The sequence below is a fragment of the Phyllostomus hastatus genome, unplaced genomic scaffold (assembly GCF_019186645.2).
Source record: "Phyllostomus hastatus isolate PE091 unplaced genomic scaffold, TTU_PhHast_1.1 phas_contig_10, whole genome shotgun sequence".
Classification (NCBI taxonomy): domain Eukaryota; kingdom Metazoa; phylum Chordata; class Mammalia; order Chiroptera; family Phyllostomidae; genus Phyllostomus; species Phyllostomus hastatus.
This window is the reverse complement of record NW_025333499.1, coordinates 1,068,099-1,095,978: the sequence shown is the minus strand read 5'-3', so window position 1 is coordinate 1,095,978 and position 27,880 is coordinate 1,068,099. Positions and strand designations below refer to the sequence as shown.

Here is a 27,880-nt window from a genome sequence, read left to right as displayed (position 1 = left end):
AGTTCAAAACACTGGTAATCAGGATGCTCACAGAATTAGTTGAATATGGTTGCATAATAGAGGAAAAAGTGAAGGCTATACAGAGTGAAATCAAGGAAGATGTACAGGGAACAGTGACATGAAGGAAACTGAGACTCAAATCAATGGTTTAGACCAGAAGGAAGAAATAAACATTCAACTAGAACAGAATGAAAAAATAAGAATTCCAAAACAAATGAGGAGAGGCTTAGGAGACTCTGGGAAAACTTTAAATGTTCCAACATCTAATTCATAGGGGTATCAGAAGAAGAAAGGGAAGAAATTGAAAACTTATTTGAAAAAATAATGAAGGAGAACTTCCCCAATCTGGCAAAGGAAATAGACTTACAGAAAGTCCAGGAACTTCCAGGAAGCTCAGAGTCTCAAAGAAGTGAGACCCAAGAAAGCACACACCAAGGCACATCATAATTACATTAGCCAAGATTAAGGAGAAGGAGAGAATCTTAAAAGCAGCAAGAGGAAAGGAGACAGTTACCCACAAAGGAATACCCATAAGACTATCAGCTGTTCTCTCAAAAGAAAACTTGCAGGCAAGAAGGGGCTGGAAAGAAGTATTCCAAGTCATGAAAGGCAAGGACGTACATGGAAGATTAGTCTATCCAGCAAAGCTATCATTTAGAATGGAAGGGCAGATAAAGTGCTTCCCAGATAAGGTCAAGTTAAAGGAGTTCATCATCACCAAGCCCTTATTATATGAAATGTTAGAGGGACTTGTCTAAGAAGAAGAAGAAGAAGATCAGAAGTATGAACAGCAAAATGGCAACCAACTCAGAACTATCAACAACTGAACCTAAAAACAAAGACAAATTAAGCAGACAACTAGAACAGGAACAGAATCACAGAAATGGAGATCACATAGAGGGCTATCAGCTGAGAGGGGGAGAATGGGGGAAAAGGTACAGGGAATAAGAAGCATAAATGGTAAGTATAAAATAGATAAGGGGATGTTAAGAATAGTATGGGAAATGGAGAAGCTAAAGAACTTATATGTACAACCCATGGGCATGAATTTAGGTGGGGGGATGCTGGTGGGAGGATGGGTGGAGGGTGGGGAAAAATGTGACAACTGTAATAGCATAATCAATAAAATATATTTTAAAAAAGAAACTATATTAAGTACAAGTGGTAAAATTTGTGAAAGCAGAATGCAAATTGCTGCAAAATGATCTGGGCTTGACTAGGGAGGGGTCCTTGACCTCAAGAAGCTTAGAGACTGATGGAATACTAATGGACTTATTTACCCGTGTTTTTCCCACTGCTGTAAGGAAAGTAATGAAGTGTGAAGAACTTCAAAGAAGGTAGAGAGCACTTTTGCTCAAGTCTTCAAGAAAGGACCCTGGAGTATGTGGCCCTGGGGCTGGGCCTGAAAGACAGGGAGGTTTTGGATAAATGACCCTCACAGTCCTTGCCTTCTCAGTCTCTTATGTTGACTCCTCTTCCTTTTTTCTTGACCTTCCCTTCTCTTCCTCTCCTCTCCTTTTCCCTTCCTCTGTTCTTTCTACAGTCACTCTCTAGGTGAGGTCATCTAGCCCCATGGCTTTAAATATCATTCATACACAGATTATTCCTAAATCTATATATCTCAAGTGTGGACCTGTCCCTCAAACTCTATACTATATATGCAATTGCTTACTTAGTATCTTCACTAGAGTCTGCAACAATCACCTAAAGCTTAACATATTGAAAACAGTTCTTGGTATCTCTTCCACCTCTCCAATTTGCTCCTCCACTCATTTTCCTTATCTAGGATATAGTTGTTCAGCTGAAAATCTTAGAGTCATGCTTGACTCCCCTCTTCCTCTTACACTCCACATCTAATCCATCAGGGAATTTGGGATCTATCTTTAGATACATTCACAATCTGACTACTTCCCTCCACTCCCACAATCGCTACCCTGGTCCAAATTACCAACATCTTTTGCTTGGATAAACACAATAGCTTACTAACTGATCTCCCTCTTTAAAGCATTGCCACCTTATTATCTATTTTTTTTTTCATAGCAGTAAGAGAGATCCTATTAAATCCTAAGTCAGTGTCCCTTTTTTGCTTAAAACTCTCTGTGGCTCCCATCTCAACTCAGACTAAAAACCAAAGTCCTCACAAGGGCTCCCATGGCGCTATATAGTCTGGCTCACTGTAACTTCAACCCCGTCTCTTCCTACACTTTCCCCATTCATTCTGTGGCAGCCATCCTGGCCTCTTTGCTGTTTCGTGAATTTGTTCAGCACGTTTCTGTCTCAGAGCCTTTTCAATTACAGTTCCCTTTGCCTGGAACACTGTTCCTCCAGATCTTTGCAAGTCTTATACCCTCTCTTCTTTCAGGTCTTTGTTCAAATGTCATTTCCTCAGAGACACCCTTTATCACTCTAAAATAACACCTTCCTACTTACTCTCTATTTCCCTTGCTCTACTTTCTATTTCTTTGTAGCATTTCTCATCCACAAACTGGCTTGTACTTCCTTGTTTATTTTTTCCTTGTCTCTTTTCTCCACTCAACTGTGAGCTTCTTGACAGCAGGGCTTTTGTCTATCTTATTTGCTGCTGTATTCCCAGGGCCTAGAATATGGATTTGCACACAGCAGGCATTCAACAATTACTTGTGGAATGGATATTCCAGACAGACAGCAGGAAAACACAATATGTTTCAGGGAACAGCAAGTAGTCAGTCAGATTTGGCTAGAGCAGAGAGGCAGGGAAAGGAGGTATGCAGAGAAGTTTGGAGTGGTTAGGTAGGACTAGAGAATAAAGGGCTTTGAACATGAGACTCAATAAACTCATATGGCAGTGAAAACTTTTGCTGTGGAGAATGAAAGTCATGTATAAATCTTGAAAAGTAGACGGTTAGGTCAAAGCTAACCTTTAAAGAGTCATAGCTCAGTGTCCTAGAGAACATTAGTGCAATTCTGTAGAAGGCAGAACAACAGTATCTATTTTTACAAATGGAGGAACTGAGGCACACATATTGAGAAGGCGAGGGGGGAGGAAATTATTTGATCAAAGCAGCAGCTTCTGGTTACACTTGAGGTGGATATGTGGAGAGACCACTCAGGCGGGAGGTGTTTCTAGGCAGCTGAAACAGACCAGTGGCTGGGCTATGTGGGGGTGGGCAGAGCTGGCACCACCCCAAAGTCTCCTCAGGGGTGTGGGAGTGTAGGGTGGAGCTGGTCTGGCAGCAACACACTGGGGTCTCTGTGTGTGTGTTGCCTCCAGCCAGCATACTTTCCACAGAGTCTGCCCAAGAACATTTCCTCCAGCCTGCTTTGCTTAATTTAAAAATGTTTTTTTTTCTTTTGGTGTTTTTTTTTCTATTGAAGCAAAAATCCAAATTCTGCCTGATTGCTTGGCCCTTGCATCATTTGACCAACCAGCTTTCTGCTTAGCCTCTATATTCCAAACTTGTTTGACTTTGGTCCCCCTAGGTTCCCCACATGTGGTGATTCTGATCCCTTCAAATATTACCCACATGAAAATCCTGCTTCAGGGAAGCCCTCCTTGATTACCCCATAACTCTCCTCTGAACTCCCTGCCCAGGAGCATGCCTCTGACCTCCTCCAACCAACCTGTCCTTTCTCTATGGTAGTGCCATCTGCCTATTAAGGCCAAGAGGTTTCTGATGACAATGCCCAGTCCCCAGACCTGCTGTTGAGGCTCACAGGCTGTATACTGTACAAGGTCACCCCCCACCCTCTGGTGAGGAAGTCTGAACAAAGTCTGAAACTGCCTGTGTCAGCCTCACTCATCTGCCAAATCTTAGTCCCTCTCCCCAAAGCCAGGCACCTTTTTGTAACTCACACTAAGGTGCTACATGGGCCAATAAGGCCCTCCCACCCCACTCAGTTTCCCCTTATCTGCTCCTCCTCCCACATTTACCATCTCAAGGAAGTCACTGTCATTTACCAGGTCAGTCAAGCTGAAATCAGTTTACTTACTACCCATATACACTAAGCTCTTTCTTCCCTGTTATGGTCTCTCAAATCCCACTGCCAGTGCAGTGCTCCAGCCCTTAACACCCCTCATGGGACCTCTACCCTGGGTCCCTTACTGAGTTCCCTGCTTCCTGGCTGGCCCCATGAGTCCATCCCCATTTCATTATCATCACTCCTTGCTTAAAACTTTGCTATGTCTCCTCATTATTGGCCACAGTTATTTCTAAAGTGGAGTACTCATGCTCCATGGGGTGCTAGGGACAAATCATAAGGGTGTGGGAAAGGAATAACATTCTATTTATAGTGCTTTTCTTCCTCATCTTTCGTTTATATTTTTGTATATGCTTTATAATATACTTAATATATTTGCTGAGTAGTATATTTCTATAATTTATAAATGAATAAATATACATAGTTGGGGAGTACATGATCAACTATTTCCTAATGGGCATCCAAACACAAGATCGTTTGGAAATCATCAAGCAATGGTTACATACTTGGTCTGGTATTGGAAGCCCTCCCCCACCTAATCTTTCCTTACCTTTCCAGTCTCGTTTCTGACCTCTCTGACCCCAGTTTGTGCCCTACACTCCAGTGACACTGAGGTACTTTCATTTCCTCTAATGAGGGAACATTTGCTTCTGTGCTCCTTTTGCCCACATTCTACAGCACTGCCTTAGCCCTGCTTGCTTGGTGAATATCTCATATTTCAAGCCTCAGTTTAGTGACAACCTTTGTGAGGTTTTCTCTGACTTTTTAGGTGTGGGGAACTGACCACTGTATCCTGATAGTCCTCACCATTCCTACCATCTTGTATTCACACTTCTCTTTATTCCCAGCATACTTTATCAAAATTACCTGCTTCCTTTTTCACATCCCCCATTAAATCATGTAGTCTTTGGTAGAAGGGACCATGTGCAATTCATCTTCCTCTTTCCGTAGTTCCCAGTGCAGTGCAAGTCATACAGCCAATGTTGGTAAGTGTTTGTTAAAAAAAATCAAACTAATATTATCAAGGACTTATTATGTGCTCAGCACTGATTTTAGCATGTATTTTCACATATATTAACTAATTTAATTCTTGCAGGTGGGTTCTAACTTTATTCTCATTTTACCAATGTGTAAAATGAGACTCAGAAGTAAAGTAACTAGTTCTGAGTCACATAGATGGCAGAACCAGGATTCAAACTCAAGAAGTCTGATGTCACAGTGCATGCTCTTCATCATTGTGCTCTGCTAAAAAACAAACAAAAGAATGAACAAATGTATGTGTGAATGAATGAAGCAGTGACTTTGGAAGCAGACTTACATAGTAAAATTGGAGATAAAGGCGAGACGAGGCAGGTCCAGGTCAAAGATGGCTTCATGGGCCTCAGCATGTGGATTGAACAGGACAGAGGTGACCAAGGTGTGGGCATAGCGAGAAACCACAGTAGAACGCAAGGAATAACTTGTCATCAACAGCTGGGAGAGAAGGCAGGAAAGTGGGTCAGATGGACTCTATCCTTGGCCTAGATAGATTAGTACTTAGGAATCTGAGACTTCTGGATAGGCCTTGGGGTAATAGTGGAGAAACTGAGGTCTAGAGAGGGAAAACAATCTCTGTGATCCATTTCATGGATCTTCCTAAGTGAGCTTTACCAAGCCTCAGACCAAAGACTCACAGAAGATCACAAATCAAGGGACCTTTGAATAAGTGTCTCCAACTTTAATGTACACATAAATCTCCTAGAGATCATGTTAATATCCAGATTCTCATTCAGCAATTCTGGAGTGGGGCCTGGGATTCTTCAATGCCATTCTAAAAAGCTCCCAGGTGATGCTAATACTGTTGGTCCACAGATTTTGCTTTGAGTAGCAAGGCTTTAGACTATAACAGAACAGCTGTCATTCATTGAGCCACACTCTATGCGAGGCACTGATTACGTGTGTGTGTGTGTGTGTGTGTGTGTGTGTGTGTAATCAAGCTGCCTATTTAAGATCTCAGGTGTAAGGAATTGCACTTGATAAGTGCAATTATACACCAAAAGCATAATGAGCATTTGGCATCCATAATCTTATTTAATCCCCACATTGGCTCTATGAGCGAAATACTATTATTGTCCATATTTTATGGATGTGTTCACTGGGCCCACACATAACACACACCCAATTTATTCTCAGTATGGGGCAGTGAGAAATGAGGGCATTTGGGATCAAATGCTCATTCTGCCACTTCCTAACTGTGTCCTAACCTCTAAGCGTCTATTTCCTCCTCTTTGTGATGGGGTTAATCGAACCTACCTCACAGGGATGCTATCAGGACTAAATAAAATCATAACTCTAAAGTTTCTAATGCAGCATCTGACATATGCTCAGTAAACAGTATTTTCTCTGGTCCTAGATTATCAGTCGTAGGGCTGAGGAAACGGACTGAATAACCTTCTCCTATCCCACCCCCCAAGGAGCAAAATTTCTCACAAATCCCATAGCTTTGTTCCCTCATCCCCAAACTGACCTTTGTGCTTGATGAGGGGGGGGCAGGAGGTCCCTGGTATGTCAGTTCAAGGAGAATAGTCAGAAAAAAGCTGACACAGATGAGGCACCTCCACCCAGACATGATACCTCTGGTCTGGGTTGGTTGTTCACGTCCAGAAGGTCTGAACCTAATCCCCAAACTCTTGCTCTTTTAAACCTCCAGGTATCCCTTCTCTTGAGAGGGAGGGACTATCCTGAAGGGTGGGGAAGTCTCTGAATGTAGCATTGAGGTCCACACAAGCCAGGATTGTCTAAGAGCTGGGGCTGGCATCTTGCCTGGAGAGGGGCCAGTTCCATGCCTCCCTTTTTCCCTCATCCAGCTCTAAGATGAATGGAAACTAAACATACTGGAGTGCTGGGTCTCTCTGTTTGCTATGTTGACTGAGGGTGGGGTTTTTCTTTCCTATAAACATCCACAGGAGCCCAGTAACTGAGGCCAGAGAAAGGTCACTTAGCGTTGATCATTTTTAAAAGGTAGCAGGTATAAGAGAGGGCTTGGTGAGGCAAGGCCCCAATCCTGATCCTTCCTGGCACTGACTTTAACCTTGAGACAGGAGGGACTTAGGGTGTCATAAAAATTAGGGGTCCGACAGGCATGAGACTTACAGTCTCCAGAATAGTCAGAGGCCAAGACAAGCTAGGGCAACACTGAGAATATAACAGAGTGGTTCAAAATAGAATTACTGCATTCAGACCATCTGGATTTGAATCTCAGTTCCATCACTTACTGACTGTAATATTGAGCTAGTTAGCTGCCTTGTAGCCTCAGTTTTCTCATCTACAAAATGAGGGTAATAATAACATCTATTCATAAAGTTGTTATGAAGATCAAATGCTTTGCCTATGGTAAGTGTTCAGTAAATATCAGCTGCTAGGACTAGAGTGGGATGAGACCTGATTGAGATCAAAAGTGTGGGAATCTCCCTGTCCTTCTAGAGACCTAGGTGAGGGAGAGGTGAGGTAATGCCAAGTTGATAGGTGTTTGTCTGTGGGAACAAGGGGATGCTCTGAACTGTGTCTGCAGGTACTGTGGAGGATGACAGTGAGGAACGGAGCTGAGAAAGTAGAAATTACTTGAAGTTCCGTACATAGGACAATCAACATCAGTCAGAACCTTTATCTCTCTGCCCTTTCCACCCACACAGAGCACATGCAGCCACAGCAGTTACTTCCAGGCAAATCTCAAACGACATTTTACAAACTGCGTAGGGAACACTCTGACTTGTTCTATGGCATTTGGTACCACAGAACAAATCCTTCTCATTCTGGTATTTGTGTGACCCATAATCTATTATCTTCCACGTGTCTGATGTCCACACTAGATTTTCTGTCAGAATTTTCTCATGGGGGAGAGCCCTAGTGAGAAAATAGCCTTGATTATACAACAACAGAGGAACTCACATTGGCTACCTTTTCCCTTAACTAGGAATGGATAACCAAGGATCCTCAGGAAAATTAAGGGAACCTGTAGCATGACTAAAATAAACAAATAGAATAACCTCAGGGCAATCTTGGAATTTTGAAAACAAAAGAGAACTTCAGAAAAAAAGATATTCTCAACAAAATCAAGAAGATATAACATGAATGAAACAAGAACTAGATGCCACGAAACGACTACAATTAGAGAAAAGAAAGACTCCTTAGAAATGGAAAAGAACTGCTGAAATTAAAAAACAAAACAAAACCCGAAGGCCTGGGAAGTAAAATTAAGAAAATTTCCCAGAATGCAGGGCAAAGACCAAAGAAACACAAAGAACAAGATAACATTTAAGACATAAAGATTAATCCAGCAGGCTCAACACCTGAATAATAGGAGTTCTAGAAGAGAGAAGAGAAAAAACAAAGGATAATTTTGTCAAAAACATTAGAACTTAATTTTCCAAGGCTAAAGAAGGATCTGCAGATCAAGTGCCCAGAACAGCAAACCAAGGAAACAGTGGTTCCAACCCAAACAATTACTATTACAGCAGCCTCCTCACTGATCTTGTTTTCCCCTTTGTCATCCTCCCCTCCACCACTGGCCAATATATTTTCACAACAGCAAGAGGGAGCCTTTAAAAACCCAAGTCATATCCTCTCCCACCTGTACTCAAAACCCTCCTGTGACTGTATTTCCTGTGCTGTACTTTACACCGCTTGACTATTCTGTAATTACCAATCTGTACTTCTCAGTCCCTTTACCTTTTTCACCCAGTCCCCCATCCCTTTTCCTCTCTGTCAATGATCAGCCTATTCTCTGTTTCTATGAGTCTGTTCCTGTTTTGTTTGTTCATTTATGTTTTTCTTTAGGTTCCACATATAAATGAAATCATAAGCTATGTATGGTGCCAGATGGGTACTGAAAATATCGAGGGGACACCTTGTAAATTATATGATTGTCTAAACACTATACTGTACATCTTAAACTAATACAAAATAATATTGAATGTAAACTGTTCTTAAAAAAAAAAACCCTCCTGTGGAATCCACTGTGGTTTACAGAGCCCTATAAGCTTAGGCCCCCATTACCTATCTGACCTCATTTCCTATTACTTCCTTCCCTGCCTTCCTCCACCACTCTAACAACCCTGACCTTTATATTCTTCAAAAATGACAGGCATGAGAAAAACAAAAACAAAAACACACCAGACTCGGTCCTGCTCCAGGGCCTCTCACTGACTGGTCTTTCTGGAATGTTCTTTCCCTATGCTTGTTCTCTCACTTTTTCAGACAGTCTTTCTATGACCAACCTATTTAAAACTGCAGTAACTCCCCATCATTTCTGGCACTCCCCATCCCTTTTACACTTATTTATTTTATTCCATAGCATTTATCATATTTTAACTTATTATATATTTATGTATTTATCTGATTTTTTTATCTCTCTCCATAGAATATCAGCTTCATGGAGGCAAGGGTGTCTGTCTTCTTCATTGATGTATCCTAATCTTCTAAAACACTGCCTTGGCCCATAGTACACACTCAGTAAATATTTGTTAAATGAATGATCACAATGCAGGCCAATAATTGAATAAAAAAGGAAGACCATTAGAAAAACTCTCTCTCCCTCCTGCTCTCCCTCTTTCTCTCTCTGCAACTGTTTAAGAAAATAATGGCCCAAATATACAGCAAAATAAAATATAAAATGATTATAAGCACCTAACGGAGTATAATTGAGATTCCATTTGACCTTGATGGTGGAAACATTTTTTGAGAGGCCCAAAGATTGTGACATTGGACTTGAAGAGAAGGAAGTATATTCCTGGCTCACAACTTGGCTGGGTATTGAAAAATATTTATACAGTCATGATAATGTAGGCACTGTTTATTGGTTTTCAGGTTTTAGAGTCAACCTGGGGACAAAGCAAGGAAGACGTGGTTGTGGCTACAGAACAGAATGCAAATGTTAATAACCTGGACCATGTAAAGGAAAGATGAAACTGACAATGTGGGCCATTGAATAGGCATGGGAGGGTAGTGGCCCTGATATCTTTGTCTTAAAAAGTGGGCAGTCAACGTTATCTGTCAACAATGGTTAGACTAGTCCTCGCTGGTGTGGCTCAGTGGATTGAGTGCCAGCCTGTAAACCAAAGGGTTGCTGGTTCAGTTCCAAGTCAGGGCACATGCCTGAGTTGTGGGCAAGGTCCCCAGTGGTGGCTAGTGAGAGGCAACCAATCAATGTTTCTCTTTGCACCTCAGTGTTTCTCTCCCACTCTCTTTCTCCCTCCCTTCCCCTCTCTCAGAAAATAAATAAACAAAATCTTTAAAAAAATGGGTAGAATGAAGAATGGAGGTTTGAGTATATTTTTTAACTTACAAAGTTAATCAAGAACAAAAAATAAATATCAATGTTAAACACAGCAGTGGAGTGAAGGGAAAAGTGAGGCAGTGTACATAACCAAAATCCTCCTTGCCATATCAGGGAATCAAGAGAATATTGTCTGAAATTTATAAAGCAATAAACAGAATATATACATGTTATCTAGAGTTGTGAAGGGAACAACCAGCAGAACTAAAAACAAAAATTTGAAAGTTTGTTTTGAGGGAGTGGAATGGAGAAGGGGAGGGTCAAGGCAGGGGACTTCTGGTTTTTAATATAGGCTCTTCTGCTCAGTTTGATTTGTTTCCATGTATCCATATTACTTTAATAAAGATAAAATCTTTTTTAAAAGATTGTATTTACTTTATTTTTAGAGAGGGGAAAGGGGAAAGAAAGAGAGGGAGAGAAACATCAATTTATGGTTTCCTGTTGCGTGCCTCCTACTGGGGACCTGGCCCACAACACAGGCATGTGCCCTGACTGGGAATCGAACTGGCAACCCTTTGGTTCTCAGACCAGCACTTAATCCACTGAGCCACACCAGCCAGGACCTAATGAGGATAAAATCTTTTAAAATTATGTTTATCTCACCAAAACAAAATAATTATATTATGACTTTGTAACAATATCAAAATGGGTTTCTGGATATCCAGTTAGACTTGCCTTCACAGAAGAAATTCATACTTCATTGCATCTCACATATGTTTATGAAAAGGGTTGGAAAGGATATTCTGGGATTTAAAACATTAGAGGTAGTAGAGGATAGTGGTGAAGGCTCTGATATTTGGCATTACACTTATTAGGGTTCAAGTCATCTTTTTGTTATTTACTAGTTGCTTTGCTATGGGCAAGTTACCTTCCTCAAGCCCAATTCTGTGTTCTGTAAAATGATGCTAATATTTGTATAGTAGAAATGTAAGCCCCTCATGAGCAAGGGCCACCTCTGCAGAGGTGCCAAATACGTAGTTGGTGTTCAGTGTCTGTTGAATAGCTTGAACCTGTCTCACAAATGTGTGCTGAGGAACAACTCAATGTGCAAAGAGCAGGGGGAGCCCGGACTAATGTGGCTCAGTGGATTGAGCGCCAGCCTGCAAACCAAAGTGTTGCCGGTTCGATTCCCAGTCAGGGCACATGCCTGGGTTGAGGGCCAGGTCCCCAGTAGGCGGCAAGCGAGAGGCAACCACACATTGATGTTTCTCTCTCTCTTCTTCCCTTCCTCTCTCTAAAAATAAATAAATAAAATCTTTAAAAAAAAAAGCAGGAGGAGAGGGAGTATTAGTCCAAAAGTATGTAGCTGGTTTTCTTATCTATGGGAAATGTGCATTTAGGTTAACAACATGTAGTCTTTTTTGCTATGGAATAATATCCTTCAGAGCTTAGAGTGATACAAAATGAATTAAACTGCCCTGCACATAAAAGAAGGAAAAAAATTAGATTTTATCAACCTCAAGGAGAACATAGGAGCCTGGAAATGGAAAGGAGGGGGAGCTGTACTCTCTGTATGTTGAGGGGCAGAAAGTGCCCAACAGTGATGGGGAGTGGGACCTAGGAGAAGGGGCAGTTAGGCCTTTCCCAGTCATGGGAATGGGTGAGGAAATGTGAAGCACAAGGAAGTCTGATGTCCAACTTTAAGCTGATAGCTATGCTGTGCGGTATGATGTAGATGACTAAAGAGGTGGAAGGTACTCTTAGAAGGAAACCATTACTATCCACTCTTAGCCTTATCTCTGAATTTTGGAAAATTCAGAGGCACTGATTTTGTATAGTTCAGGGGAAGGGAAATGTGTTGGGAGAGGATTGGTAGTGAGAATATCCTGGGCTTCTCATTTAAACTCCAGAGGTCTGAGATCTTAGATCCCCCAAGATTAGGCAGTTTCATTACCTGACAGTCTGAACAGAGCTGCCTGGTGATAAATCAGCTTTTCATTTTCCCCCTTAGTTGACATGTAGTATCTACACGATCTCAGATATTTGCCTGCTAGTCTGTGGATGCTGGAAACCATCCTGGAACTCAATTACCTAACTTCTTCAGAGTTTATGGGTAGATGCTGAAGGTCAAAATATTCCAAGAGTTAAAAAGGAGAAGGAGGGAGGAAATTTCTCTGGTCAAACAATGAAGATTGTGAACGGCTTTGTGTTTTGTCTCCTGATAAGGTTTCTCCCTGTCCTCTGATTCCCAGGACATAAGATAAGTTTGATTATAGTATTGGGTTATGAAGGTAGTGCCATTGAGAGGATGTTGGGGAGATTTGGCTTTGAAAATCTTTGGGAATGCCTCTCTGAGGGACTTAGACTGAATTTTTTGCCCAAGACCCTTGAATCCAGTATCTCCTAATGTTCTGAACCTGCATTCCTTTAAAGTTATGCCATGACTCCAAAAGCTACGTAAAATGTTGTGAAATTTTAAATGGTAGGGGTTGATACAGAGGGTAGATGTAACATAGGATGCTCCATGGGGAAGAAATTATATGAAGTCTTCCAAGTAAGAGAAGGCAGGTCACATCTGCTAATAGTTGTGTTTTGTTTGATTGGAATATGTAGGTAGTGTTCAGAAAAATAGCAAGAAAAAGGTAGAAAGCTAGTCAGGGCTAGATTTTGGGAAAGCCTTGAAATTAGGGTGAGGCTGTTCTTGAAAGAGTAATCTACAATCATTGTCATGAATACCTCCCTTGCCATTCACATCTCAACCCACTTCAATCAGGAAACTGCTGCTGGCATAGACTCCCATATAACAATGGCTTAAATAAGATATACATGTATTTATCTCACTGAAAAGAAATCCAGAATTAGGCAGTTCAAAACTGGTAGGGTGGAACTATGAAATAGAGATCGAGGTTCTTTTTATTTATTTATGTTCACAGAGAGGGTAAGGAAAGGAGAAAGAAGGGAGAGAAACAGCGATGTACAAAGAGAAACATTGATTGGTTGCCTCTCCCTAGCCACCGCTGGAGACCTAGCCCACACAACCCAGGTATGTGCCCTGACTGGAAATTGAACAGGTGAACCTTTGGTTCACAAGCCTGTGCTCAACCCACTGACCCATACCAGCCAGGGCTATTCCAGCACCTCTACTCCTTCAGGCAGTCCCCACACCATTGTTCATGTCCATGGGTCACACCTGTAAGTTCTTTGCCTACTCCATTTTCTACACTGTACTTTACATCCCCATGGCTATTCTGTAACTACCTATTTGTACTTCTTAATCCCCTCACCTCTTCACCCTTTCCCCTAGACACCCCTCCCATCCGGCAACCATCAAAATGCTCTCCATATCCATGATTTTGTCTCTGTTCTTCTTGTTTACTCAGTTTTTTAGATTTAATTGTTGGTAGACATGTATTTATTGCCATTTTATTGTTTATAGTTTTGATCTTCTTTTTCTTAATAAGTTCCTTCAGCATTTCATACAATAATGGTTTGGTGATGATGAACTCCTTTAGTTTTTCCTTCTGTGGGAAGCTCTTTCTCTGCCCTTTGATTCTAAATGATAGCTTTGCTGGGTAGTGCAATCTTGGCTGTAGGTTCCTGGTCTTCATAACTTTGAGTATTTCTTGCCAATCCCTTCTAGCCTGCAAAGTTTCTTTTGAGAAATCAGATGACCGTCTTATGGGAACTCCCCTTAGGTAACTACATGCTTGTCTCTTGCTGCTTTTAAAATTATCTCTTTATCTTTAACCTTTGGCACTTTAATTACGCTGTGTCTTGGAGTGGATCCCTTTGCACCCATCTTGTTTGGGATTCTGTGCTTCCTGGACTTGCATGTCTATTTGCTTCACCAAATTAGGGAAGTTTCCTTTCACTATTTTTTCAAATAGATTTCCAATTTCTTGCTCTCTCTCTTCTTCTGACACCCCTGTGATACAAATGTTGGAATGCTTGAAGTTATCCCAGAGGCTGCTTACACTATCCCCATTTTTTTTTATTCTTTTCCTTCTTGTGGTTCTGATGGGTTGTTTTTTCTTCCTTATGTTCCAAATTATTTATTTGATTCTCAGCTTCATCCACTCTATTGTTGTTTCCCTGTAAATTGTTCTTTATTTTAACTAGTGTATCCTTTATATCTGACTGGATATTTTTATGCTATTGAGGTCCTCATTATGTTCCTTGAGCATCCTTATAACCAGTGTTTGAACTCTGCATCTGATAGATTGCTTATCTGCATTACGTTTAGTTCTTTTTCTGAAGTTTTGGTCTGTTTTTTTCTTTTTTGGCCGTGTTTCTTTGTCTGGCAACGTGCCTGTGTTTGTCTCTGTGTATTACCGTGCTTTCGGACCATAAGAGACACCTAGGTTTTAGAGGAGGAAATTAGGGAAAAATTTTTGAAGCAAAAAATGTGGTAAAATATTTAATAACATAAATAACATAATATTTCATCAATGTAAATGTAAACAGAACTCAACAGCAGCATTAACAACCATTATATTCCTCCCAAATTTGGCAGGGGGGAGTACGTCTTATAGTCTGAAAAATAGTAAGTAAAGCTCCTATGACTGCCTGTTTTGGTAGCATAGCCTAATGTAGTAGGTGTCCTATAGGGTCCAGTGGCACAGCCTCTTTTATCACTCATGCTGGTATTCGAGGTGCACCCTTCCTGTGGGCTGAGTACACCCTTCTCTTGTAGTTGAGCCTTGGTTGCTGTTGGCAAGTTAATGGGAGGAATTTACCCAGGCCAGTCAGCTGCAAGGACTCTTTATGAACACTGACCACTAATCTCCACCCTCTGTGGAGGATCAGCTGTATAGGGACAGGGTGGTAGCACTCCAACGTGGTCTGTAGCTATCTACTAGGTACACAGGCTCTGGGGTTTCCCAGGTGGTACAGGCCAGTGTCAGGCCCCACCTGTGTTCTGCCTGGGGCCACCCTGCATGAGCCATGAAGCAATCTGAGATGGCTGCTACTTGAGCTGGGCTTAGAGATTCCCAGGTGAAGTCAGCCTGTGAATCTAGGTGGGCTGCTACTAGTGCTGGGTCCGTAAGTTGGGTGGGATGGAGCCTCAGGGCATCTCCAGAGGGGGGTAAACAGTGTTAGCTGGGTTGATGGAGTCTCAGATATGGCATCTGCCTGCCGACTCTATGTCTCTCTGGAGGGAGGGTTCAGAAAAAGGACAATAGCCTCTGCCCACCCTTTGTCTTGGAGAAAGCTGTCCGCCAGCTCCCGCCTTGATGCCATACACTTCAGTTTCTCCCTGTATGCCACTGGTGCCTTTCAAACTGCTACCTTGGTGCTGGAGCTCAGAGGGAGTGAGTCTGGGTTAGTCTATGTGTGGGTTCATTTAAAGGAACTGCTTGGGACTCCAGGAGTTTCTCCCACCAACTCAATCCTCATTGGTTTTTGCAGCCAGAAGTTATGGAGACTTATCTTCCTGGCACTGGAACCCTGGGCTGGGAGGCCACGTGGAAGCTGGAACTCCTCACTCCCAGATATCCCTTCCAAATTTTTATCTGCCACACATGGATGTGGGACCAGCCCATTGTGCATCTCTGCCCCTCCTACCAGTCTGGATGGATGTGGGTTCTTTAATTCTGTAGTTGTCAGAGTTCCATTCAACTCAATTTCTGATGGTTCTGAGTGATGGTTATTGTATAGTTTAGCTGTAATTTTGATGTGGTTGTGCGAGGAGGTGAGCCATATTTACCTATGCTGCCATCTTAACCAGAAGTCAAGATCCAGGTTCTTTTTAGTTTACTTAGTTTACTGCTCCACTATCCTTAGGGTGTGACCCTTGTCCTCATCACTTTAATTCTAGCAGGCTATGTGTCCAATCAAAAAGTTAGATGTTCTATTACCAAGGAAGAAAAGGAGAATGGATATTGGGGTAATCAGCAATCTATGCTACAAATCTCTGTATTGAACTTATCCCCTCCAAGGTCACCAGAGACCAGAGCGCCACCTGATTGTTAAAATGCCTAGACATTTTTTCACTTCTTGGTAGCATTCAACAGTTCTGACCTCTCCTTCCTTTTGAAACATTCTTTTCCCTTTGTTTTGTGACAGTTCTTTCTCATGCTTTTTTTCCTTTCTCCTTGGTCACTACTTATCTGTCTCTCTCATGGGCTACTTTCCCTCCAACTATGTTGTGTTTACTGCTGGTCTCCAGGGCTCTTCCCTGGGCCCCGTCTAAGGCTACACATTCTTCCCAGGTGCTCTTGCCCTTTCCCATAGATTAAAGAACCATGCATATACTGAGGATTCCTAAATCTATAACCTCAGGCCAAACCTCTTTACTGAATTTCAGACATGTATATTCAACTGCCTGTGGGACATTTCCACTTGGATGTGCCACAAATACCTCAAAATCAATGCTCAGCTCTCCCTACATTACTATTCTTTATATCAGTGAAAGGGGTTACCATCTAAGCATTTGATCTCTCATGTCAGATTCTCAAAAGTTCCCTTTGACACTTTCCTCACCCCTTTTTCCACATCCAATTATTCATAAAGTCCAGTTGCTTTTTATCTCTTTAATGCCTTCTGGATTCAATTACTTCTCACCAACTCCACTGCTACCACTCTAGGCCAAACCATAATCATTGCTTATCTGGATGTCACTCTTCCTCTTTCCAGGAAATAGTCTGATCCATGCTCCTTATGGATTAGGCAGCTAGAATGTTCTGTCTAAAACATAAATCTATGTCATTCTAAGCTTAAAACCCTTCAATAATTTCTCAGTGCACTCAGGATCAAGACAAAAGTCCTTATCTTGGCATTTAAGGGTTGCCATGATTTGGAAGAGATGGGAATTTGGGGTACTTAAAACTGGAAGAAAAGGAGGGGCTGTGAATTACTTATGTGCATTTATGAGATAAACGTGCCATTTCAAATAAATGGGGGGATGGAAAGATGGACTAATTTGCAGATAAGAGCCTGATTTTGGAAAAGAATTAAGCTAAATCCTTATATAAAACAAATTTTGCAATGATTAACCTTTTAAGTGTAAATAATAAAGCCATAAAAGTGTTTGGAATGAACAGATGCACCCCTATGTTTATTCCAAGTACTTCTATGGTTTATTTTTTGCATTTAAATCTTGGATCATTCCAAAATTTGTTTTCTATAAGGATTGATATGGTGATTGCCAGAAGAAAAATGTGGTGAAGGGAGGTAGAAGGTGTAGGGGGGATAGTGATAGAAGGAAACTTGGATTGGTGAACACACAATATACAGATGATGTATTATATAATTGTACCCCTGAAACCTATATAATTTTATGAACCAATATCACCCCAATAAATTCAATAAAAAGTAATAAAAAGAATGATGAAAAAAGTGCTTGGAATAAAACAGAGGTTGTTATAATATAAAAGTGTAGAAAGCATCTCTAAGCATGAAGGAGAATCCAGTTGTAATAAAGATAAAGCTGATACATTCTCTATATAATAATTAAACCCTTTTGTATAGCAAAGATTATCATAAATAACGTGACAAGTATTTGTTATATATGTGACACATAAACATATGTGAGATGTTAATTGGTGGGAATGTTATTCCATGTATCTTTTTCAGGGTAAATTGACAAATTTTGTATCAAAATGGAAGACTTTTTTGTGGCATTTGAGTCAGCAAAAACCCACATAAATAACAAGAACAACAACAAAAGCCCAATACATGGGTGTCCGTTGTAGCGTTGTTTGTAATAGTAAAAAACAAATGAGAACAATCTGAATGTCCATGTATCCTGGATTGGTTAAATAAATTGTGAAACATCTGTACAAGAAAAGATTATGCAACTGTCAAGAAAAATGTGCAGTAATGAAAACCGATTAGAATATATAAGTGAAATAAAACCAGGTCACAGGGCTTTAGGTACAGTGTACGGTTTGTGGGCAGAAAATGCAAATTAGTATATGAATAGAAAAAATCTGGAAGAATGTATATCAAAATGTTAGTAGTGGTTATTTCTGGGGGATGAGATAAGGGTGGCCTTTTATTGGTATGTTACATATTTCTGCAGTATTTGAATTTTCACAACAACAACACATTACCTTTGTAATAAGAAAGAATAAAGATAGAAAAATAAATAAATTAAATGAATGAATCGTTTTTGAGGAGGTGGTTTTGTTTGGAAGTGCTTCAGACCGAGCCTGGTACAGTGGCATAAACACGAGCTTTGGCGTCAGACAGCCCTGAGCGGGGCCTCATTGCCCCACCCCCGAGGAAGGAGAAGGGGGGTGGCAGGGGGCTGCGGAAAGGGGCTGGGCTGGGCTGGGCTGGGCTGGCTGCTGCTCTAGTCCAGGAGGCTGAGACTTCGAGAGGGACTGAGAGAGGGCAGTCGAATCCCGGACTCGCTCGAGGACGAGGTGAGGGAAGCTGAGATTGGGGTTTCCTGGCAGCCAGACAGTGGTTCCAGCCCCCTCCAACCTGTAGCCAGGCAGGTGGGCAATTATGACTGCACCGCTGCAGCAGGGGAAGAGGTGACCTGGAGTGGGATGTAGGCAACCAGGAGGTCTTAGAGAATAGTAGGCTGAACAGACTAGGGAGCAGATACTAGCGGAGAAAGGGGAGAAAAACGGGGAAACAGGCATGTTGGATGGCGGACAGGGAATATGAAGGGGAATACTGAGGGGAAGTGGAGATCCAGAAAATATGAGATGCAGAGAAGGGTTAAGGAATACTGGGGAAGGGGGTGCATAGGTAACATGGAGGAGGATGTAAGAAGGGGAATAGGAAATTCTGTGGGGTAAATAGGAAATGCGTTGGGGGAATAGGGAGCAGGAAGCAAGGCAGAGGGAATACGGAGGGGGTATAAGGAACGAAGAGCGGGGAGCGGGGGAAGGGCAGACTAGCAGAGACCGAGGCCCCCTAGGGAGGCGGAAAGGGGCGGGACCACTTCCGGCCTGGAGGGGGGAGGGCAGTCTCCGAGTTTCGGAGGGGCTTGGAGGGATTGGACGCACCCCGTTATAGTAGGAGGACGAGGTGAGCAGCAGCGGGGTTCAGCTGTGTATCAGAGCCTGGTAGGGGTCGGCCCCACCCTCTGGGATCTAAAGGAAACCTGTCTAAAGGACCGGATCATACTGGATCTATCCGGCTGGGAAGGGAGGGGATTGGACCCAGTTTGGCTGGGCCCAAGATGGAATCATTAACTCAATACTGATTTGAGGAGGGGGTGTATAGGGAAGGGGCAGAACCAAGATTTGCTTTGCCCTTGTTTGGAGGGGGGCGTGTTACGAAAAAGGGCGGCACCTGGCGGTACTGTAGACTTGGGTGGGTGTGAGTAGGGGAGGGGCCAAGACCACCAGACGCCTAGAAAATTTGAAAAGGAGGCTTGATGGGGAGGGGGCGGGACCTAACGCTGCTGCGGACCTGGACAGAGGCGTGTATTGGAAGAGAGTGCAGGACTGAGCTCGCGACTATTGAGCATGCGTACTATGGACTGCTGGAAAGGCGTGCAGAGGGGCCCGCACTGAGACGTGCCAGTTGCTCAATGCGCATGTGCACGGTGGACATCAAAGAAAGGGCTTGTGCTGGGAAAGCAGGCGGGGCTGAGATGGGCCTTGAGCGGACGCGCGTGCGCACTGTCGACCTGCGGCTTTGGGGGGTGGGTGCACTGGGAAAAGGGGCGGGGTCCTCAGAGCTGCCGCGCTGGCACATCTTCCTGGAGAAGAGGAGGGTGCGGCTGCAGAGAATAGAGACCTGGACGCTGTGGGTTACTGAATCTGAAAACATAATCATTGGGGGTGGGGGAGGTGTTTGGGATTGGGGCCCAAGTGAAGGTAAGGATCAGACTCAAGGCAGAATAGGAGAGAGGACGTGCTGTGGATTGACCCAGGCCTTCTCTCCTTCAGGCTCAGCTCTTGCCAGGCCAACTTGAGACATGTCTGACACAAGCGAGATTGGTACGGGTCCAACCCGTCTCCAGGTAAAGCTTCCTTTTGTCCTCTCCCTAGCTGCTTTTCCTCTCCAGCCCCAGTTGCTGCCCCACCTCCCCTCTCATCCTTGTCCTTATCCATCCACTTCCCTGCCTGGGTGTGCCCCACCCCAGCAGAGGGAGGAAGGAAGGAAGGAGAGAGGGCAAGTTCATCCCTCTTTTGCCATCAGTTCCTACTCAGAGGAAGGGGAGGCCTTGTTGGGCTGAGGTGGTCAGAGCACGCTGAAAGGAGGAGTTCATATAGGTCAGAGAAATAAATGAAAGCCTGGAATTTTGGAGCAATTTGCCCAGTTGTGGGTGAAGATAAGTTCTGTGAGCTTCCCTGCTTTCTCTTGCAGGCTGAAACTTCAGAAAAGGAAAGCGACTTGAAGGTGCAGACCATATTGACAGTGACCCAGAACTTGGAGGTCTCAGAGACACCAAAGGCTTCAAAGGCACCAGAGGTCTCAGAAGCTGTGAAGGTGTCAAATGCCTCAGGGGTCTCAAAGGCCACAGAGGTCTCAAAGACCCCAGAAGCTCAGGAGGCAGCTGCCACTAAGGGCTCACCTACCACTAAGCTGACTGATACCCAGATTTTGCCCGCTGAAAAGAAGAGTCCAGCAGCTGACACCAAGATACAGAATGCTGATCCTCAGGCTGTGACAGTACCTGCCACTGAGACCAAAAAGGTTAGCTGTGTGGCTGATACGAAAGTCAGTACAAAGGCTGGGGAGACAGAGGCTGCTGCCTCTCAGGCTCCAGCAGATGAACCTGAGCCTGAGGGTACAGTTACCCAGACTCAGGAGAATCAGGATACTCGGCCCAAGGTCAAGGCCAAGAAAGCCCGAAAGGTAAGACTTCTGCAATAACCATCCTTGTCTTTCAATTCCTCTTCTCTTAGTTGGTTCATCTGTTCTGCACACATTTAGAAAGTTTCCTGTGCTCATCAAGGCTGTTGGGGAAACTAAGAGGAATGTGATGCAATTCTTGTCTTTAGAGAGCTCACAGATTTTTGGGGAGATGGGACAAGAATACACATAGTTGTAATCTGAATGTAATATGGTTTATATTTACATAGTAACTACTATGTGTTAAGTTTTGAGTTGGCACATTCATATAGGTTACCTTTTAAATCCTGAAAATAATCCAATTTCATAGAGAAGGAAGCAGAGTCCCAGACAGGTGGAATGAGCTTGTCCAGGTTGGTACAAGCAGAGCCAGTGGTAGAAACAGGAAGAGGAGAAGCCTCACGCTACCCTTGGGTTGCTCCTGGTCTGGTTCTGTGATGAAACTCTTGCTTGAAAGCCAGTGAAAGACAAACCCAATATTCAACATGGCCAATACCTAGTGAATCAAGTTGTTACTACAGGGGTTGGATTAGAGGAGGTTTTCGGAAGACATAGAATGAGGAAAAAGGATAATCTGCTTCATCTGGTGCTGCTGTGCTTTCTCTCTGTTGATGCAGGTGAAGAATATGAATGGGGAAGAGGATGGCAGCAGTGATCAGAGTCAGGCTTCTGCAACCACAGGTGGTCGAAGGGTCTCAAAGGCCCTAATGGCCTCAATGGCCCGCAGGGCTTCAAGGGGTCCCATTGCATTTTGGGCCCGTAGGGCATCAAGGACTCGGTTGGCTGCTTGGGCCCGGAGAGCTTTGCTCTCCCTGAGGTCACCTAAGGCCCGTAGGGGCAAGGCTCGCCGCAGAGCTGCCAAGCTCCAGTCATCCCAAGAGCCTGAAGCACCACCATCTCGAGATGTGGCCCTTTTGCAAGGGAGGGTAAGAACCCAGTCCTTTCCACTCTGCCCTATCCACTACCTTGCCTGCCCTCTTCTCTGCTGTCTTTTCAAAGCTTCTGCAAACATATTTTGATCTTTATGCCTTTTCTTTCTCTCTCAGGCAAATGAGTTGGTGAAGTACCTATTGGTTAAAGACCAGACAAAAATTCCCATCAAGCGCTCAGGTAGAGTCCTACAAACTCTTCCCACCCCCAGTACTGCCCTCCATTGCCCTTTTCCCTATATGTTGGGGGCACTTGCTCTTATGCTCCTACCTCTGTCCTCCCAAAGTTCTAATTTGGCAGTGCTAGTGTTTCTGATCATTAGCTCAGAACCTGCTTATGTCACCTACAGCAGAGTTGGCAAAGGGTGTATAGTTTGGGTATGGGGACCACCTGGCTTCACTTCAGCTCAGGTGCTCGCAACACTCTCCCCTTGCAGACATGCTGAAGGACATCATCAAAGAATACACTGATGTGTACCCTGAAATCATTGAACGAGCAGGCTATTCCTTGGAGAAGGTGAAGGGGCAGCCCTGGGGGTGGATGTAATGGGGAAGTCTTGAACTGAACAAAGGTGTACATGTCCCTTTGGGGAGGGACCACAGAGACTCACTGTGCTAGCTCCATCCCTCTGAAAATGGGAAGACAGTGGCCTAGGGAGGTGTGTAAACTTGCCAAGAGTCACAGAACAATTCAGTGGTAAGGGCACAGCTAGGACTTAAGTCTCCCAACTTAGTCCTAACTCCTATCCACTGCTGGATATGTCCTGGAAGGTATTTCAGATGTTTACCTCTCCCTTCCATTCACCATCCACAGCCTCCCTAGATTCCTACTAATCACAAGATGATGTTGATAACAATAGCACATTTGTTGCCTGTTTGCTGTGTGCTGGCCTCACAACTAAGTGCTTTACATGCCTTATCCTACTGATTTCACATACATTCAAACACACAGATCCCTAGGTACATGGGGAGCTGTGGGATGCCCAAGAAGCTGAATCCTATGATCTCACAAGCTTTCCTTTATATCCACAGGTGTTTGGGATCCAATTGAAGGAAATTGATAAGAATGACCACTTGTACATTCTTCTCAGCACCTTGGAGCCCACTGATGCAGGCATACTGGGAACGTAAGCTGGGGAAGGGCTGGGATGGGAGGGAGGCTTCTGCTTTTGTCCCTGGTACTCCCCCATCCCTGTCTTCTCTCCCCAAACCCTCTTGGAGAGTCAGGAAAGATGGGGCCTGAAAAGCCCCAGTTCTAGCTCCTGCATGTAGTTGGAACCCTGCACACAAACGTGGTGCCTGATTATGATTGACTGAAGGGTGTAGAAGCCTGGGATGGGGCATTCCTACTGTCAGGTTGTCTGTCCAGAAGCTTCCCAGGAAAGCAAATCTGTCCTTGCTTGTCTCTTCCTGCTGGCCTTGGGAGAGTGGTTCTCAAGGGAGGGCTTTGTGGTGTGGGTGGCTCATGATGCTCTAAGGGCAGGATCACTAATGGGCTGTGCCTGGAATTCGCTCATGGCTGAGGGTTCTGGGAGAGAAAGAAGGGACTCATACTGACTGAGTGCCTGAGTCATGCCAGGTTGCTAGGATTTCTTCCATCCTCTTTGGCAACCTGGGGAGGGGAGGATGTGATTTTTCCCATTTTGCTGAGGAGGAGACTGAGTCTAAGTGTCTTGCCCAGGTTCACATAGAGCTTGAAGCCTAGACTGGGCAGAACTCTTCTATACCTGAGGAACCTGGGAGAGGCTAGCCTAGTGGGCTGGCTGGTGTGTTTTTTGCAGATGGCTGTGGGGCATAAACCTCTTTGTCCTATTGTTCCCCTAGAACCAAGGACTCCCCAAAGCTGGGTCTTCTCATGGTGCTTCTTAGCATCATCTTCATGAATGGAAATCGGTCCAGTGAGGGTGAGTGGCTGGGCATGCAGCTGAATGGGTGGCCACTGTTGGAACTCACGTGTTCACTTCCTGTCCCTGTCTCCTCTGCCCCCCTTGCAGCTGTCATCTGGGAGGTGCTGCGCAAGTTGGGGCTGCGCCCTGGGTATGATTGGGCTCTCTCAGCGCTTGCTGTCCGTGTTGTCCTTTGGCAAGAGAGGATGGTCCCAGGATTGCATCAGCCTGGTGGTCTGGTGGAGCGGGCTGGGGTGCTGGACTGGGTAGAGGGCCCATGGCTCTGAGCTGGGTGGATGGGGAAGTGGTCCTGACCTCTCTGCTCCCTTGAGCTTATTGTCTCTCTTCAGCTTCTATGGTGCTTCCCTCTTGTGCTGGAAACCCCTGTCTCCACGTTGGAAATGCCTCTGCACACATCTGGGAAGTGTCATGACCCTGACTTTATTTATTTATTCATGTATTTATTTTTCTCTGCTGTCAGGATACATCACTCACTTTTTGGGGATGTGAAGAAGCTCATTACTGATGAGTTTGTGAAGCAGAAGTAAGTGTCTGTCTGGTGTTAGTATGTGCCATACATTTTGCCTGTGTTAGAACTGAGTGATGAAGCTATAATGGATGCATGTGTGCTTGTATGTGTGTATACAGGTGGTAGCTCATTTTTAAGGTGATGATAGGAAACAACAGGTATTTCTTGATCTGTTACATGTGCTATAACATATGCCTTCAGAATCATTCTGCAGTGGGGAAGGGGTTGCATCACCAGCATTATATATGTGAGGAACCTGAGGCTCAGAGTAGTGGTCATTTGCTTGTGGTTACATGGTAGCAAATGAAAGATTCATTTTTAGATTCATGCCCTAATGCCTTGGTTCATAGCAATTAATTTCAATTTAAAAATGTCATAGAATAGTAGCTGTAGGCAGTCAGCTACTATGCTGGGGACCTGACATGTATATCTCATCTCATTTTCATAATGACCCTGAGGAATAGGTGTTGTCACCCCATCTTTGTTTTCAGTTGCTAGACCTGTTGACTCAGAGAGTGGAAGTGTGAGCATGGCCCTTGCTGGTGAGGGGCCCATTCAGGCCTGGAGCCCGGCCCTCCTGACTCACAGGGTTGAGGGCGCACCTGGAGTACGCTGCTCTTGGTGGACCGTTTCTTCCCTTCACAGTCCCTTTCTGTGGTGGGCTGTCCCAGGGCTCAGCCGGGCCACAGACAAGACGCTGTGGTGGGGTGTGCTCAGAGCAGGGGGCCTGAAGCAGTGGCCCCACGGTGTACAACACACCTGACAGGAATCCAGGGGTCATTGTGACAAGGGGCACAAGCCTGTGGCCTTACGGTGGACAAACATACCCTACGTGTATCCCCCCTGTACCTTCACATGGCTGCTGGGCAGGACCAATGGGTCAGGGCTCAATATTGGAAGAAAATCTGCAGTATTTAATGGGGTAGGTTGCTACCTGAGGCCTGTCCAGTCCATACATGGGTGGGCCACGGGTGGTCTGAGACATAAAGGCTTTGAACTTCTCTTTTCAAGGTACCTCGACTATGCCCGGGTCCCTAATAGCAATCCCCCTGAGTATGAGTTCTTCTGGGGCCTGCGCTCCTACTATGAGACCAGCAAGATGAAAGTCCTCAAGTTTGCTTGCAAGGTAATTGGAGAACTGCCTAAGCTTGGCATATTAAGAGCATGGATTGGCCATTGCTGGCTGTGTGCAAAGCAGTTTACAGCTTGTATATGAACATTCTGAAGCCTCTGTTAATGTGCCGAACACTTTAGCAGATTCATTTAATCCTTACAACTAACATGTTGGTGCCCTACTGCAGATGAGAAAACTCAGGTTCAGAGAAGTTGTTAAGTGATATATCTGAAGTCATATATCTAGTGTCAGGGTGTGGATGGAATATTAGGTGCATAATTACTAGAAGTATTTATTGTATTACTATTGTATACAGCATGTTGCATATTACCTAGAATACAGTAGGTACTCAGTTCTCAGAGTCTCATCCTTCTGAGGGTCCTTATTTCTGTTTCAGGTACAAAAGAAGGATCCCAAGGAATGGGCAGCTCAGTACCGAGAGGCGATGGAAGCAGATATAAAGGCTGCAGCTGAGGCTGCAGCTGAAGCCAAGGCGAGAGCAGAGATCAGAGCTCGAATGGGCATTGGGCTTGGCTCTGAAAATGCTGCTGGGCCCTGCAACTGGGATGAAGCTGACATTGGACCCTGGGCCAAAGCCAGGATCCAGGCTGGAGCTGAAACTAAAGCCAAAGCCCAAGAGAGTAGTGGTGCCAGCACTGGCACCAGTGCCAGTGCCACTGGCAGCTTTGGTGGCAGTGGCAGCCTGACCACCACTCTCACATTTGGGCTCTTTGCTGGCCTCAGTGGAGCTGGTGCCAGTGGCAGTGGCAGCTCTGGTGCCTGTGGTTTTTCCTACAAGTGAGATTTCAGGTATCTACTTAGATTTGGTGAGGGCAGCCAGGGCTCTGAGCTGGGTGGTTATAGGAAGGCCAAGGTCAAAGGACCCAACGGAGAGTGTGGGAAAACACTACTTTTGACATTTTATTCCTTCCTGTTTGGTGGATATCAATTGACTTCCTAATTTTCTTTTACTTGTGTTTTCAGATATTGCTAATCCCAGCTGTCTTTCTCTTCATGCCAGGGTGCAGCCTCAGAAACGTACTCAACACAGCACTCTAGGCAGCCACTATCAATCAATTGAAGCTGACACTCTACATTAAATCTATTTGTCATTTCTGAGTTTATTGCTTTTTTTTTTTTGGTGGGCTGTCACATTTGAGTGATACATTTTTAAATAAAAGGGAAAAGTCTCCACCTCAGCTATGCTTACTTTGAGGTGACATTGTTGGATTCAAGGGAGCGAGATTAGCATGCCTCTCTGGGATAGGTAGAGGCTCATTCTAGCCTACAGGGCAGGCAGGATTGTGGTGGGTTGGGGAGTCATGGGGCTTGTAGGCTCAAAGAACACACTTTGAAGAAAAGCCCCGATATGGGTAAGTCTGGAGCAGAAAGCAGAGGTAGAGGAGACAGTACGTCAAGAATACACTCCTTTTGAGAAATTGGGATGAGATAGGAAGGAGATAGAGGTAGGTAGCTAAAGGAAGATAACAGGAGCAAGTGGGGATTTTCTGGTGAAAGGAGAGAGAGCCTTCAGCAGGCAGGAGCCAACAGAGAGAGGTTCAAGACTGACTCATGAAGCCCAGTCCCTGAGGAGATGGGAAGGGAAGGCCTGGGAGAACGGTCCAGAAAGGACTTGGAAAGGGACTGGCAGGATGTCTTATAGTGGGGAGGCCCCAACAGAGAATGTAGCCCATGGTTTGTGGGAGACCCCTCCTCATGGCAAGGTGTTCTGTAATCTTGTACAAACCAAGACGAGTGTTAGTGTTGGTTTATTCCAAGGTTTTTGTTCTGGAATAAGGACACAAGGCCAGGAGCCATGAGTATATGAGTTGGTATCTTCATTACTGTGTCAGTGGTGCCTGACGCATTGTAGGTACTCAGTGAAGGAAGAGATGGGCTATGGGACCCCGGCAGGCTTGGGGAGGAAGATGAGATTTTAACAGATTGGGATACAGTGCAGTGGTTTGTGAACAGTAATCTCAGTGGTCCTTGAACAGGGCAAAATGTTAAGAGAATATTCCAAGTTCTTGCTACACATCCGGCAGTATTTGAAGAGTTTGGAAAGGGGTTTTGAGAAAATGAAAAGGATGAACTAGGGACTAGTCAGGCAGTGGGATGATTGTATTTCAGAAGACAGAATGGAGAGAGTTGTGGGTGATGTTAACATTCAAGGAGTGGGTGGTTAAAGGGGAGGGAAGATGATGTCTGGAGATGAGGGGCCAATGGCCTGGGAGGCAAGGGTGTTCGTAGGTTATCAATGTGGACAATAAAATCTCCTGGGTTGGCAGAAATTGAGGTAAAAAGGAGCACTATGAACTAGGTGCCAAATTCACCTTGTGTGGTTAAAGGTATTCTCGCAGCTACACTTCCCGCTGAGGCACAGGGCCCTCAGGCAGAGATCTACCTTTGTGCTGTTTTAGGGAGTATTTCCTGGGACCATTCTCACCA

General features: G+C 44.3%; 2 protein-coding genes and 1 non-coding gene across 6 annotated transcripts in view; 2 read left to right on the top strand and 1 right to left on the bottom strand.

The window, feature by feature from the left end:
* Positions 1-6,565, bottom strand: part of ITIH6 (inter-alpha-trypsin inhibitor heavy chain family member 6) — a 31,903-nt gene extending 25,338 nt beyond the window's left edge. Inside the window, exons 1-2 of the mRNA XM_045833224.1 lie at positions 6,464-6,565; positions 5,276-5,430 (exon numbers count right to left, since the gene is read on the bottom strand). Coding sequence (XP_045689180.1) covers positions 5,276-5,430; positions 6,464-6,565 — 257 coding nt within the window. The remainder of the gene's footprint in view (positions 1-5,275; positions 5,431-6,463) is intronic.
* An 11,877-nt stretch (positions 6,566-18,442) lies between these two features.
* Positions 18,443-26,551, top strand: LOC123814972 (melanoma-associated antigen D2). Of its 4 annotated transcripts, none has more exons than XM_045833137.1 (13): positions 18,443-18,579; positions 20,065-20,138; positions 20,486-20,977; positions 21,592-21,900; positions 22,021-22,084; positions 22,341-22,420; positions 22,936-23,030; positions 23,728-23,807; positions 23,898-23,940; positions 24,271-24,333; positions 25,330-25,444; positions 25,830-26,242; positions 26,417-26,551. In XM_045833137.1, the coding sequence occupies exons 2-12, from the start codon at positions 20,094-20,096 to the stop codon at positions 26,232-26,234; spliced, it is 1,791 nt and encodes a 596-aa protein (XP_045689093.1). In that variant the 5' UTR covers positions 18,443-18,579; positions 20,065-20,093; the 3' UTR covers positions 26,235-26,242; positions 26,417-26,551. The 4 variants fall into 4 exon arrangements, with proteins under 4 accessions (XP_045689093.1, XP_045689107.1, XP_045689085.1 ...); XM_045833151.1 differs by lacking the exon at positions 18,443-18,579 and adding an exon at positions 19,091-19,195 and having other exon boundaries at positions 26,454-26,551; XM_045833129.1 differs by lacking the exon at positions 18,443-18,579 and adding an exon at positions 19,091-19,195.
* LOC123815124 lies at positions 25,023-25,154 on the top strand. Its single transcript, XR_006785023.1, has one exon. It is a non-coding gene; the product is annotated as a small nucleolar RNA SNORA11 (small nucleolar RNA).
* Positions 26,552-27,880: the final 1,329 nt, after the last annotated feature.

Coding starts and splice junctions, on each gene's coding strand:
- LOC123814972 (XM_045833137.1), top strand. CDS start 20,094: ATGTCTGACACAAGCGAGATTGGTACGGGTCCAACCCGTCTCCAG. Junction 20,139..20,485: donor CGGGTCCAACCCGTCTCCAG/GTAAAGCTTCCT, acceptor TTTCTCTTGCAG/GCTGAAACTTCAGAAAAGGA. Junction 20,978..21,591: donor AGGCCAAGAAAGCCCGAAAG/GTAAGACTTCTG, acceptor CTGTTGATGCAG/GTGAAGAATATGAATGGGGA.